At 39.9% G+C, this 15,847-nt stretch overlaps 1 protein-coding gene across 1 annotated transcript in view; it reads right to left on the bottom strand.

Moving 5' to 3' along the window:
* Nucleotides 1–8,628: 8,628 nt before the first annotated feature.
* grm5b (glutamate receptor, metabotropic 5b) overlaps nucleotides 8,629–15,847 on the bottom strand; it is a 48,668-nt gene continuing 41,449 nt past the window's right edge. The window contains exons 7-13 of the mRNA XM_062419316.1: nucleotides 15,330–15,447; nucleotides 14,953–15,139; nucleotides 14,302–14,460; nucleotides 13,663–13,788; nucleotides 13,071–13,253; nucleotides 11,979–12,145; nucleotides 8,629–9,712 (exon numbers count right to left, since the gene is read on the bottom strand). Coding sequence (XP_062275300.1) covers nucleotides 8,629–9,712; nucleotides 11,979–12,145; nucleotides 13,071–13,253; nucleotides 13,663–13,788; nucleotides 14,302–14,460; nucleotides 14,953–15,139; nucleotides 15,330–15,447 — 2,024 coding nt within the window. The remainder of the gene's footprint in view (nucleotides 9,713–11,978; nucleotides 12,146–13,070; nucleotides 13,254–13,662; nucleotides 13,789–14,301; nucleotides 14,461–14,952; nucleotides 15,140–15,329; nucleotides 15,448–15,847) is intronic.

The following is a 15,847-nucleotide window of genomic DNA, read 5'->3' as shown; positions in this document are numbered from 1 at the left end:
CATAAAGATAGATAAAACACATCTATGTAGCATGCATGTGTACCGGAGCTCCAGGCATTTCTTAATAACTCCTTTTGAGCTCCTTTCTCCTGATTCCTTGTGTGTCCTCTGATAAATAAAAACAATATAAAATTATATTGGAAGTACAGAGAGTCTACTCTCCTTTCACTGTTCCCAGTGACCACAGTTAATTGCTTTCCCCTTGAGCCAATTTAGGATTAGGAGATAAAGATGTATTAACTGGGAGTTGAGAAGAACCAAAAAAAAAATGCTCTCAAGTTTTGTTGTGAGCTTTCAAAAAGTCTAAAAGTCTGACAGAGTGGCAAACTATTTCCAAGCATGATTTAAGGACAATTTGTTTAAATATCAAATTTGGATGGGAGTCTATTATCTTACCCCCCCCAACAAAGCCACTTAGAAACATACTGTTTTTCCAAACAGCTAGAACCATATATTCTTACATTTCACACTTTACAAAGCTGAGTGAAAATATTAAATAGATATTCAAATATCCAAATATAAAACCATCTTCCATTATCACACTAATATATAGGATCAAATTACATTCTACAATTCTGAACATCAGAAGAAAAAAAGAAAACAAACAACCAAGTTTTTTTTAAGGTTCATTGAAGTTAATCCACTAACTATCAAATGTCCATAAGGGTAGATAGACACTACAAGGTTTCCTTTAGAATATTATGGATGTAAGCCATCTTTATTACAAAAAGTGGGCTCCATTTAACAGATTGTTAAACAAAAGAAATATATCATCGATTTATTTTTAATCTGATAGATTTTTCCACCAGGAAGCTCATGAAGATTGTACTCCAATCTAATCACATTTCTGTAGTGTTTATCCACCCCTGATAAGAAATGCAGCAGCACTTGAAATAAAAAATAAAAAAGACGAGAGAAAGTTGGCACTGAAGTGGAGAAGCTTATGTTAACAACACCATGATAAAACACCACTGGGGTCTGGGGATACGCTGCATTTTCTTTTGGCATTTTAAAGCCTGAATTTGCTGTTATTATTTAAACAAATAACCAGTGTAAATTTATCATAAATATTAATCTCAGTAATAATCATTTTCTGCCTGGAGTGAATAAATAAATGAAAACAGTATTACATTCTACAGGTTCAGTGTAGGGAATCCAGTTCATTTCACTTCGCTTTGAATTTATGGTAAAACATCATCTTTGTCTTTTTTTCTTTTTTATCACCATGTAGTAAAAAGAAGATCCGATGAGCTTGACTGAATTAAGGTTTCGATCAATCTGGAACGCAACACAGTGATGTCATTTATATGCAGATGAGATGCCTTTGTTCAACAAGTGAAACATGTTGTCTACTCAGATCATCCACGTCAGTGTTTGCAGAAAAAACACAAAACATTTTGTTTACTAGCTTGTAAAAATGTCACTAGAACTGAAGTCAGTGGTTAAACGTGATCACATTAATCTCGATTAGCTCAAGCGAGCAGTAAGAATGTAAACATCACTTCTATAGGCAACATTCATCTTCTTATTGATTTCTCTAAACGCTCTACTGTCAAACACTCTACAGAAAATAGAATCTCATTGGAGTTTAAAGCGGGGATAGTAATGGGGGTTTTCTCTTTGTGTCCACAGCAGTAATCCAAACAACACCATCTATGAGGAATATAAAAAGCATACAGCGTTAAACCATGTTCTCTACACCCACCTCTGTGTTCCTTTGACACCCACCATGCCCTGCAAAGATACCTCTATTTCATATGGCGAAATTTCACAGTTGAGTTTCATTTCATTCTCTTTCAAAACACATGATGGGAGGAGTTTGTTATCCTTTGTGTCGTCCTCCCGGGTCAAATTGACTCCGTCTGTTTTGACTGTTCCTTCTTTCCTCTCTTCCTTCCTTCCTTCTTTTCCTTCCTCCCTTCCTCCCTCCCTTCTTGTCTCTTTCTTTCCTCCCCCCTACCTTCCTCCCTTCCTTCTTTCCTTCTTCCTCCCTCCCTCCCTCCCTTCCTTCCTCCCTCCCTCCTTTCCTTCCTTCTTCCTCACTTCCTTCCTTCCTCCCTCCCTGCTTTCCTTCCTCCCTCCTTCTTCCTCCCTTCCTCCCTTCCTTTCCTCCCTTCTTTCCTCCCTTCCTTCCTTCTTCCTCCCTCCCTTCCTTCCTTGACTTGAGGACAACAAGAGGGTTAAACTAAAGATATTACAAAAACAATCAATGCACAATACTGGTAATAAGCCTGCTCTGTATGTAAAACAGCGATGCTTTACAGACACACATGGACCTGCTTAATAAGTTATTCTGCTTTCTCATACCTTCTCTTACTTCTTATCAATAAAATACAGAACATAATTTGTTATTACACAACTTAATTTCCTCTGCTCTATATATTCTGTATAACCTACACTTAAAATCAATCGCTTTATTCTACTGGCTGAGTAAACAACCACGTAATAAAAACACACAATGCTCTTTACAAAGTTATAAAAAGCAACATTCAAATCAGTAGCTTTAGATAAACTTACAAAAATACTGTTGTTGACGATTTTTTAAGACATTTAGTTGGTTCCCCGCGGGGGCCACAAGTTCATTAAACCAGCTGCAGCAAAAGTGAATTCATCTATCCTCTCAGGTATATTCAGATCACTGATATGCAAAGATATAATAATGCTTTATACAGAGCAGTTTAGTCTTAATGTCTTCAATTTATCCTGAAAATGCAAACTGTCAGGTACTGCATATAGAGTGCATTTATACAAAAATGAGCTTTTCAGCCTCAGTCTGCAAATAACATTTATCAGATGATTTGGAAATAGTTGGATCGGTCTGATGCAACGTTCTCAGCACCTTTTTTAAGTGTAGTTTCAGCTTGTGTAAGTGTTTGTGATTTACTAATTCCACTTACACTATTTAAAGATAACAACTTGTGGTGTCTGCTGAATCACACTCACAAAGGTGTTCATGACAAATGTTTCCTGATGACGATGTGAAAGGCAGTGAGTTGATAGTGTGAACTTGCCCTAACCTGCACTGACAGATTGCTTTATGAGGTGTTTACACAGTAAACATAGTTGTGTTTTATCCATCAAATTAAATATATAATCAGGCAGGGCTGCTCTGTCTCACAGCAGAGACCTCTTGGGAAAGCCAGGTTCATTGATTAAACCCTTAATTACCAGTTTAGTGATTCTCTATAGATCCCGAAGAGATAGTTCCTGCTTTTCAACTGCTTCCCTCTACAGACAGTTCAAAGGTCAGCTGAAGTGTTCCTCTGTTCTAGATGTTGATCACTTCTACAACAACAATTCAGCAGCGTCACTGATATAATTGATGAACAAGGTCTCTCTCTTTACTGTGTGGCCAAATTCTTCAACCCTAAACTGAGGAAAATGCTGGATTGAGCGGCCTGTTGATAGTCAGTGGACCGGTTAAAGCCCTATTCATACAGTATTTTGAATCAAATGGCATAAAATAAATGACCTTGCGTCTGTTTTTCCTCTGAACAGCAGATGAGCACATCTGGATTAAAAGTATTTTTGAGCTCAGGGATTATCAATCCAATTCTTTAGAGTGCATTTACAAAAATAAGTCATGCAACAGCATTTTGGTTAAACGTCATCAGGAGATCAACTTCCTGGCACGCAGAAGATTTTACTCATCATCATAGTCGTCATGTTTTGGCTGCAGAATGAGGGGAGATATCACTTTAGCTGAAATCACCCCAGATTAGTGTGAGTGGTAGGTTTATGTGAATCTTGAGGAAGGGCTAAAATGATCTCTCACAGTTTGTGAACGAAACGTCCTGTCTGCAATCCCACTGTAGTTTCTCTTCTTTAAGTTACCGTGCAAGGTCGATAACAAACTGCATTTGTCATGGAAAATATGAGAAAGTCCCCAGAAAAATCCCCCGACAACTAAAGAAATTGAATTCAAAAGCATGAGGGCCTGAAATCCTATTTTGTGAAAATGCAACAATAGATGACAGATTCATTTTCATCTTGCTGTGGCTCAGTGCGTTCACAAGGCAAAACCTGCATTATTTTTTAATGCAAAATACATATGAGGCTCTCTGAATGGTATTTTAACCTTTCCTGTAGTTACAAAAGTGAGATTTTGTTATACTCTTACAACCAATATCTTTCTAATGACTTCTTATCATAAGTCATGTGTGGTTTTAATAGAGGGTGATGTCAAAGAACTGAGCCCTTACAGAGAATAAGATAGCTGAAGATGTAAGCACTGATCCTGTCTTTTTCTGCAGAGGCAGCACACAACTGTGGAGCCTGACCCAGGGGGCTGATAACACGCAGCTGAAGTGCTGAAGCAAGCACGCCTGTTACTCTCTCAGCACATTATAAACGCTGTCAGTGACAGCAGCACATAGACCAGCTCTTCCCCAATAACATCTCCACAATAGCATTGGTTAATTGTTTAACAAACAGGCCAGCGTCCGGTTTAGTAGTAGATGAGAAGATGTAGAGGTAATGATGCACTGGCAGCACTTTCAGATGAGTAACAGTTATGAACAATACTTGTTTTGTTGTTGTTCTGTTTCTCATTGCCTGTATCTTCATTTTTATCTCCATCATAAGCAAAAGTGTCCAACGAATTATCTCAGATATTGATTTCATAACTATTATTGTTTTTCTCATTGCTCTGATATGCACAGACTTACTGTACTTCAAAGATGACTCATCATGCACATTTCCAGGTCTATATTTCATACATTCTGGGGTCCTACAGGAATATCTTTATACTACAGTTAAGAAAACGTGCTGTTTATGCAACCCCTCAGTTCAACCTCTGTCTGTAACGGGCCGTTTTAACTCCTGTACCTTTAAGGCTCCTGATGAGCCCACCGTGTCTGATTGGTCAGCTGCATCTCAGTAGACTCAGAAGGCCACATAAACAAACAATAGCAGGATTTCACTTATTTTTCTATTTCTTTACTCGAAATGGAAAACTCTAAAATACATCTGCACATGTTCAAATTTCCAAAATATGTGAGTGAACAACGCAAAACACCCATGAAAAAAACCTTAGCAACAACCTTAGCAACAAAAGCGACAAAACGGACGACTGTTTGTGTGGGCATGTGCAAACAATCTGATGTCATTGCAAGTAGAAAGTAGGAGTAACATTGCAAATGAAGCGTTCAGAGCAGGCTCAAGTCTGGGCTTTTTACTTTTAGGGAGGATTTTTTTCACCTCAAGTTTTGTACTTTTGACCATGTTTAACATATTCATCTGACATTATGACAGTATAAAGATCAAAACATGATATCTCCCCTTTAAAGAAACCAGACCACGTTTGCATCTTAATTAACCAGTGCACTTCTTGAAAAAAATAACAAAAAAAGTACAAATACAGGCAATTAACGGCACACACACAAAGTCATCTTCCTATCTATCTCACACTGCAGCTATGCCAGTGGATTGGACTCTGACTAAAAGTTTAGATCAGAGAATGAACCAAGGTAATACACAGTTGGAGAAGTGGAAAAAATTGGAATTACAGGCTCAAAGTGAGAAGATTAAATTGCAGAAATCGGGAATCAAAGTATTTGATATTAGAAATGACTAAATGTGTTCCTCTCCTTAAATATAGATGTAGAGAAAATGCAAAAGAAACAAAAGTCAACTTATCTCTCAGCCAATCCTCCTTGTCGAATTGTCCACCAGAGAAAACAGAAGGATGAAAAACAATCTAAAACATGGTTTTATCATTTAAGAAAACCCCTCAGATGTGCACCTTTGTATACGTATGGAGAATATTGCTTTTACACTGGAAAATGTGGAATATTTATATAGAAAATATCCAAAACAATAGAAACAGTTTTACATTTACATTTTTTTTCTTTTTTTTATGAAACCACTTATTTACCCACAAGCTAGTAAGCTAGACCCTCCCTAACCCCTTTGGCACAATTATCATATTAATATTAATTATTATATTGTTGAATTACAAGACATTTGAATAGGAATGGTCACTCACACATTGAGAGTAGTAACACAGTTTCTGTAGTCGTAACACATATTGGTACTGTATGATGTTATAACATAGTTCAAAAACATCTCTTGAAGTACTTTTTTTTCCTTTTTTCACCATTGTTGATATGTAAATAATTTTACTTTCATCTGAAACAAAACAACTGTCTTTGCATGCCCTTATTATTTACATCACTTTTATCTGAGTTTGTTCTTGCTGGCTACTATAGAACAGGAGAAGAAGAAAAAAACACACTTGTGAGGAGAAATCAGACCGTGGATTGCATCTGCATCAGTGAGCTGTTACAGCAGACAAATGCATATGCTGCAGAAAATATGAGATGATGATGGACAATAATACACACCAGTGATTTTTGTTTTGATACCAACAGTCCAATTATCTTTTAGTCATCTATAGAAATCCCTGTCCTTGTTGCAGATAACATTCCCCATGTGCTGCAAAATGTCTAAAAAAATGTTTGTTCTGACTTCTGAGAATTTTTGAGTTTTTTCTTGATGTTTTCCTCTGCTGAAGGACTTGACACAGAGCCAAGGCCCCATTTCTCAAAAGCATCTTAGTAAATGCATTCATGTGCACATTTTATATCTCGGTACTCTCTATAAATTCTGTTTAAGTGTTGGCACAAATAGAATAAGTACGGTATTCCATTTAAAGGCATTTGCTTTTATAACCTAAACATTGAAATCAAAAATTGATATTTTAGTTTTCGTAGTGTTTGCAAGGTCAGTTCTGTCTAGATATGTAAACACAGATAAAACATTCAATTCCACTCTCATATTTGTCCAAGTTACAGCCAGCAAATGCTCAGCATAGTTTAGCATAAAGACTGGAAACAAGGGGAAACTGCTAGCCTGGCGCTGTCAAGTGGTAACAAAATCTGCATACCAACACCTGCAAAACTCACTAAATTAACAAATTACATCTTGTTTAATCTGTACAAAAACTGAGGTGTAATTTTAAATCTGACACATTTTGATTTTTATGAGCCGGACTGTTTCTTGGCCATGTCTACCTGAAGTTTTGTCATCACTTTGAGGTTGCCAGGCAACAGGCGGACAGACTTCATATATTTACCATATAGAAATGAAAGTGGTATCAGACGTTTCATTGAACTCTTGGCAAGAATGCAAATAAGCATATTTCCCAAAATATTGAACTATTCCTCTAAGTCAATATGACTTGAGTCTTGGGTAAATTTCATATCTACTTTTTCCTCTTTCTCTTATATTTTAATTGGCTGAACTGGATGTAAGTCAACATCTTCTAGCAGGCCAGTCTTGTCAGGAGTCTGTACTTCATAGAGAAACCCACCAAATGTTTGATTTTGATTTGTGAAACTTTTTTTTGGGGTCTGCCTTTTGTCTGAAATGAGTGAATACAGTCGAAAAGGTCTTAGCACCTTTGCAACAGACACTGGTGGAGGCTACAGAGGGGGAGGCTCTCTCCCAGCTTGACTCTATCAATCTGCGCCCACTAACATAAGAGATGGTTGTGATTCTAATGAATCCCATTCAAAGCCCCATCTTTGATGAGACAGAATGACACTTATGTCCTGCTGACTCATTGTATGGTGAAAAAGTCATGACTGGGATCCAGCTAGGCCTTACATAATGCTCTGTTAAATGTCACACACCAACAATAAGCTTTGAGGTCATATTTCTGCTAATAATCGACCTGAAAAAGATTTAATGACTAAGATGTTGATGTTCAAACAAGGCCTGGTCTTGTCAATCCCTCCTCTCCCTCTTTCTCAAGTCGTAGACAGAGAGGTACAAAAAGTTTGGTCCCAAATGCTTCAGGAATCATGTAGAAAATATACATTCAAACTTCTGAAGAAAACAAACAGGAAGAGTAGAAAAAACGGAAACACTAACAGGATTAAAGAAAGCAGCTAGAGAAAGAGGGACTGAGGAAAATAAACGCTATGATGAGGGGAACAGGTTGGAGAGCTGAATGAATAAAAAGATGCTTTTGTGAGAAAGTTCTTCAGAGTAACATACTGGCTGGTATGTTAACACAAATGCACTTTTGTCAGAAGCATGATGGATTTCATCACCAGAGAAAAAATCCATAACCTCTCATCTATTTACAGTTCATCCCTTTTTGTGTGCGCTCACACACACACGCTGTATGTGTTTGTGTGTGTGTGACTGTCTGTGTGTGTATGAGCAAATTACTCTCCGATCGCTTACCCCTCCTTAACTAAGATACAGCAAAATCACACTCATGCACACAAACACACACACACATTCACAATTTCTAATTAGTTGATAGCCGTGTTACCTTAAGGCCACTACCCAAAACCTAAAACATAGCTCTAGACCTTCGGGAATGATTTTGTGGCTTTACAGACACCAAAACAATGGAAAGCCATAGTGGCCATTTTTTTGCAATTCCTTCTCCTCACTTGCGAAGGACAGCACTAACAAAATACGATGTTGGCAAGCTCCTTACACTTGCATCTCACTGCAAACATGTAAACACAAACACAGCACACTGTTGCTGCTTGGTGTCTTCACGAACCAGTCCTCCCTCCATGTAGGTACGAATGGATTTCAGTCTATCCATCCTCTCTTTTTATTGACCTGTGTATTTCTTCTGCGTTTTCTTTACTTGTCATCTCTGATTCACAGCGAGGAGGAACTCTGGCTGTAGTTTCTGAGTGTCAGTCTGCTGTACCTGGGCGAAGGAGGGGACGGGGGAGGATGGGAGGGAACTGGGGGTAGACACAGATCTGTCTCTGAGACGGGTGAGCCGCTGCTGGACGCCAGAGAGTCGCGGAAGGGTGACGGGGGAGTCAAAGCAATAAGCTCATCTTCCAAATCCGCCCTCCTCAGCGGGGAGTCGGCGAGGCAGGTGACCAGGCTTCCTCGCATCGGGGATAGAGAGGGGGAGGCCTGGGGGTGAGGAGGCGGCAGGGGGTAAGGTGAATGAGGAGGAACCGGGTGAACGAGACAGCCACCTCGGTTTGCCAAGCCCGACTCCACCAAGGGCAGGGGCTGCACGTCGGCGTAGGTGGTGAGGGTCGGAGGCATCGGGATTTCGCGGGGTAACAGATATGGGTCGGCGGGGTGCGGTGAAGGAGGCGTGTGTTTGTGTGTGATCGAGTGCGTCGGTGAGGTCGACAACATCATGCTGTTGAGCTCAGTGATGTTGGCGGTGAAGCGGTTTACCACACAGCTGATCTGGTCCATCAGCGAGCTTTGGCACTCTCCCAGGTGATCGTCCACGATTATCAAGCGGCCGTCGCTCCCAGTGACGATGGAGCCGCTGCTGGCACGACCGCAACTGCTGCCACTGCCGCCGCTGCAGATGCTGCTCGAGTACATCGGCATACCGCTCATCTGCTGCTCCATTCCTAAACCGGCTCCTAGTCTTTGGCTCACCGTGCTGATTGGGGAAGGTGTCTGCGGCCGATACGTGATGGAGTAGCGCTCCTCTGCTTCAGAGAGCTCATACAGGGTTTTGTCAGTGCCAGTGTCATGATGAGAGGGCAGAGAGGACATGGAGGGAAGGGAGGGCAGAGGGACGTGAGGGGGCAGGTCCCCCCCTCCGGAGTAACGCTCCTCAGAGGTTTTGGAGAAGGGTTTGATGACAGCGGTTTGGTTGTTCTCCTTCTTTTTGATGTGGAAGGACAGCCGCTGCCACAGGTGGTTGCCGCGTGAACCGCTGCGCTCTGTCTGCGCCCAAGACACTGACTTCCCATTGGAGCTGAAGAACAGGAAGGAAGTAAAAAAGAAAGAGAGAAAGAAACGAAGAATGAAAGAAAGAAGGGGTGTCGCTACCGTAGTTTAAAGTAGACTTTCGTTTTTGTCAGGTTGATTTGGAAATACTAGCAAATTTAATTATTTAATTAAAGAATGTAGAATGTAAATAAATGTAGTGAAAATTGAACTTTCAATTAAAATATTCAGTGTTTTTTGTTAATATTCTACTTTTTGGGTTGTTTGCAATTCTAGTTTTGTATCACATCATGATGTATCAAATGCAGATATATTTATCATAATTGATTTTATTGTTATTAAAAGTTTGCAGCTTGTAAATCTATACTTTCATGATGGTTTCTCCAATAAATTTCATTTTGTTGTGCTGTTTGTTGTCATTTTATGTCTTAAAAGTAATACTTTTTTTAAACTAACTAATTAGATTTCTATAGAATTAAAAGCTGATGTTGTAAAGCAAAGACAAAACAATTACATTTACTTCATGAAGCAAATCTGAAACCTGTAGTTATTAAAATTAGCGAGCCAAAACATTATTGGTAGTACAATATAAGGGCAATATTTACAACAACAACATTACATAAACAATGCTCGCTCTGTACTGATTTATATGTATTATCCTTGATGAGTGAGTCATTTAACAGATACAAATGCATTAAAATGAAGCCTTGACTTAACCGCAGAAAATCAGTCGGACTTCATATGCTGAGTAATTTCATTACAATTAATTTTCTGTTCTATTTTAACCCAAAGGTATGTTCATCATCTTTCTTAGTCAGGTCCTCTCTTCCTCTCCCTTGCAATTTTTTCCACCTTTCTCCACTTCACATCAGTCACAGCACAGCACTCTGTCCCCTGCTTTCTTCCTCTCATCATTTTGTCAGGTTAATTAGTGTGATTAATCTATAGTGGAACATCTGATTAAACCTCACACCACAGTGGCTGGGGATGAAAAGAGCTCAAATCGCCCTGGAGACACACACACACTCACACCTAGGTGTACGCAGACTGTGTGATACTCACAACCACACACACACACAGACTGCATGTGCACACACACACACACACATACACACATGCTGCACATACCAACCTTCACCTATGCATACCAAGTGCCGTACTCCCTTGATACCATAGGAAGAGTCTCTTACAGAAGACTGTGTAAGCAGGAATAACCACGCCTGACCTGCAACTAGCAGATACAGTACATGATGCACAGCTCAACGGATCTTATCTTACATATATCATATCAAGCTCTAAGGCTGATTTTAATGTCTGGTCAGGGGTAAACCAAGCACTCAAACATTTAGCTCAAACATCAGTCAAATGTCTCTTTCTTTAAAATATTTATTTTTCCCCCTGCTCTGTCTGTGTCTACACAATGACAGCATCTCAAAGGCAAAAGCTTCCAGCACTGCACTGAGGAGATAGACAGCCTTGCCAATTACCACCACCCACAGAGGCAGATAGAACCAAAAGAGATGGAGAGGGAAAGAGACAAATAAAAGAAACGAAGATGGAAACACTCCTGACATTTCCAATAAGAGTGTGATTGAAATCTTGCTTGCCAAGCGGGGTGAGATGGAGTAACCTGCTGACAAACGAAAATGTGTTCTTGTCTTTTTTCCCCCCTTTTCAGTCTAGGCAAGTGGCTGTACGTCAGTCCCTTTGTGTCCTTTGATCGGTTCCTTGTCACCGCAGATGACTTGTGGATGCCCTTAAGCTGAGTATGAAAGCTATTTCCTATTGGCCTTTTCATTGCTATCTTACCATCATTTCTGCTCTTCAACTCTCTATTTGTTACCTCCATCCTTCTTTTCTATGTGTATAGATTTCTATTTTTGCTCCCCTTTCCTCTCTCCTTCTTTGCCATGTCTCCATTAGGAAATTGTCTGCAGTTCATGTTTGGGTCAGAAGAACAGTCAGGCAGACTCAGGGGAGTTCGGGGAATCAATCTGTCAGAGAGCTCACACACACACACACACACACACACACACACACACACACACACACACACACACACACACACACACACACACACACACACACACACACACACACACACACACACACACACACACACACACACACACACACACACACACACATCATAAGTAGTCTCAGAGTGGGGCCATTACAGAAATTGTGCCTTTGACTGTAACTAAGGAGTAGCCTGGCATTAACCTGGCATTAACCATTAACAAGCCTCTAGTGTACACACACACACGCACAAACACACACACACACACACACACCTCAGTGTCTCTCCAGTAGAGCCTCTGCGTTTCCACAGGTTCACCAGACTAGAAGAACGGCTGGCAGCTGAGGACGATTTGCCGTCACCCACGTGCATGCGCACCACCGTGCTGGTGGTAAAGGCACTGCGCACGTTCCGCTCTGGTTTGGCCAGAATGATGTACACCTGATAGGAAATCAAACACAATGTCTCATTTAAAATTAACCAAACAATTCAGGAAAAGAAAACAGAATAATTTACAGTAATAATGTATTGAAAGAGCAAAGATCTACAGCGCTTTGTTTGGCACAGCTGTGTCTACATGAAACTGTTTTTAATAAATGTTGTTTTTTAAAATATGATGAATGCCTTCATGACTCACCTTTTTAATTTAGAGCTCTAATAAAAAGAAAAATTCTCAATAGAGGAAGTAGTTGATTGCCTTTATTGATTGCATTTCTGCTTTTGTTTAAGTAAAAACTTTCTCCTTGAATCTCTACAAGAATATTTACATAATACATAATATTTTAAATACATTTTCTTTTTCATTTCAGTGCAGGTATTTCTGTTTCTAATTATTTATTCAAGTTATTTATTCAAAAAGAATTCACTCATATTCAATTATATGGTGTTTACTAGACAGGTTGCCTGTGTTTCCAGCGTCAATGTCAGATTGTCAACATAAGCAACACATATTTTGGGTAATTCACTCAGCAAAACAAATTGTGCTGTACTATGTGCAGAAGATGACTGAGAACAGATGATACTACAGGATGAGTATGTAGGAATAAACTTCTCTTAATCATAACACCTCTTAATGCACCACTGCAGTCAGAACTTGGACACCTACAGTATCGCATATGAAAATTAGATGGTTAAAACAGTTTCACCAGATAAAGTTAACTCACAATAAAGTATTGGTACTGTTGTTATGTTTACCTGCAGTGTATTATAAGTTATGTGCTGATTTAGAACAATTAGTATGCTTAAAATACACCATCAATTCTCATTATTAATGACGAGCAGTGACAAAGAAGTATGTTCAGTTGTTTAAAGCCACATTTTTAAGGAAAAATACACTATAAACTAGAGATTTTAGCGTCAGCCTTACCTTGGGTACGAACATACAGCAGATGGCCACAGTGGCGCTGAGGCTGACACTGAAGCACATGGTGATAATTTTGTAGTTGGAGCCAAAGTAGATGGGCACAAAGGCGAGCCAGATTATACAGGTGGTATACATTGTAAAGGCAATGTACTTCGCCTCATTAAAATTAGCCGGGACGTTGCGAGTCTTGAAGAGAAAGACAAAGTGAAAGAGAGAGCGGCGTAAATAAACATGTTTTGTTTGTATTGTTGAAGCATTCAGTGAATCTTGTCTTAAATTATAAATATAATACAAAAAAAGACAATGTCAGCTTTTGATTGCAGCCCCTTAATAAACGGCTGCACACTGCTAACCCACCGCCTTTGTATTACAGTAACAGTTTGGATGCTAACCTCACCATTATGTGTGGGTGAAGCATGAGGTCATAACTCTACATCAGCTGTCTATTAGCCTATTTAATATGAATACACAAGGCTCGCTCTATTTTAAGCACCCATTAATAGTTCAAAATGTACATTTTTCATGTTGTGAAGATTTTTTTGACATATTTTTCACTGTAGTAATACTCAATAGTAACATTGACTTTAGCTAGTACCTTGAAGGCATAGAAGGTGCAGCTGAGGATGAGCAGGCCGTTGTACCCCAGTGGGGCAACCACACCCAGGTTAGTGGTGTGGCAAATGAGGTTGACCTGCCGGATGCTGGGGTAGTCATGGATCACCTGTGCAGATAGAAGAAGAAAAACAAGCATGCTGGTGATAGAAAGCTTGACATGGTTTTATTGTAAGAATTTCACAAGCATTGTTTTTTCAGTGTGGGTTTCACTCCAAATTTCACAATATTTAAAATGTAATGCTAAACACAGTCTTAGAGCAGAACTGCCACTAAAAAATGTCATTGCTTTGATAAACATCTAACAACATGATACCCATTGACCTGGTTTGTGTGTCAAATGGTCTCAAAACATCAGTGACATAAAACAAATGACCTGTTGAAGATTAAATGCCACATAATACTGTAATTTAGATTTTTTACAGATTCAACCCATTCTTCTCTGTCTCTATTTATGTGTGGGTTCATCTGTCTTTCAACGAGCCATTCCCACTCACTATGAAAAACGTGCACAGAGACTCACGCCTACTCACACACACACACACACACACACACACACACACACACACACACACACACACACACACACACACACACACACACACACACACACACAGCTTACCTCTGGTGGCTCCATGAGGAAGAGAGCCACGATGATACCCAGTTGTAGCAGTATGAGGAGGAAGGCAATGATGAGCTGAGCGCAGGCAGACATAAAGCGAGGCTTCTTTGTACAGATCTTCTTCTTGCTGCCTGCTAGGATCCGTGCGATGCGGTTTGTCTAAGGTCAGATAACAAACACTATCAGGACCTTTTTAATAAACTATAACCTGCACATACTGTTTTTTACAACCTAACTATTTGCTTTCTGTTCTCCTACACTGCTGCTATTGTCCTAAAGAAGATTACATCTTTAGGGAACAGGTTCAGGATAGACGTATTCCCTGCTACTGATGTTATGGCTCATTATAACCATTAAGGAATGTGAGTAATAATAACCTATCAAGAGACCAATGCCCCTGATAATACTGATTAAGTCCACAGTTCAGTTCTGCCTCTGCCCACGCGTATCCCTGCTGCTGTCTCTCCAGCATGTGAAGCTTTTCTGTGGCGATTCCCCACACACTAATGGTGACCACAGCAGGTTAACATAGGGCTAATGTCAGGGGGCTTTCCAAGTCTTTGGAGGTAAGTCCTTTAGCACTTACATCTCCCATAACTGCTGCTTCTGGCACTTGGTACTTATTCCACAACTCCTTAACCCTATCCTTACCTTGGTGACAAGCGCAGAATAGCTCATGGCAGGCGATAGGCCTATTCCCAGACGTTGGAGGTAGCAGTGGACGACATGGGGTTTGGCTATCAGGCTGAAGGTACACAGGTACCCAAGGCAGATCCCTGCCAGTATTATGTAGCACAGCTCCCTACTGGAAGATTTCACTACTGGGGTGTCGCGGAACCTGAACACAGAGTCAAGCAGAAACACAAAGACACAAGCATTAGCATGAAGCAAGAATTCAAACACACTTAAAGGAAAGTAATGATTATGATAATGTAGCAATGTGCACTGTGTATAAAGGATACACTGTGATCTTTCATACTATTTGCATTGTTTTCCTCAGTTTGTATAATTTTGGAGACATTTCTAACCTGATGAAGACTGCAGTGACAAAGAAGGTGAACATGAGCCCGAGGCAGGCAAAAACCAGAGCAGCAATAGGTTCGGGGTCTCCCCAACGCAGGTACTCCACTGGGATTGGGTCACAGCCTGGGGAGAGGAGTAACGTCAGTATATGGAAATACACACAGGTTGAACAGGGGTTATTGGTGTAGAAACAGGCATTATTATACATGTGCGTGATTCGTGTGTGAAAATATGAGAGAACTGAATGATTATGAATGGATGAATGGTTAGTTATCCTCAATTTGCAATCAGTAATTACTAGGGTATTAATATTGAACCTATTACTCAGCATGCCTCCTGCGTTAACAGTTATTCACTGTTGCTCTCCAAGTGAAGATGTCATTTTTTTCTTCCCTCATCTCTTTTCTTTGCTACCTTCAGCCTTACTTTAGACTGCATGCCTTTTACTGCTTCTCTGTTGTCAACTCTTTCTTTCTCCCCGACCATGTATCTCTATTTCCCTCGCCTGTCATTTAATCTCCGT

The sequence above is a fragment of the Scomber scombrus genome, chromosome 5 (assembly GCF_963691925.1).
Source record: "Scomber scombrus chromosome 5, fScoSco1.1, whole genome shotgun sequence".
Classification (NCBI taxonomy): domain Eukaryota; kingdom Metazoa; phylum Chordata; class Actinopteri; order Scombriformes; family Scombridae; genus Scomber; species Scomber scombrus.
The sequence above is the reverse complement of the archived record's forward strand: the minus strand, read 5'-3'. Positions and strand labels throughout refer to the sequence as shown.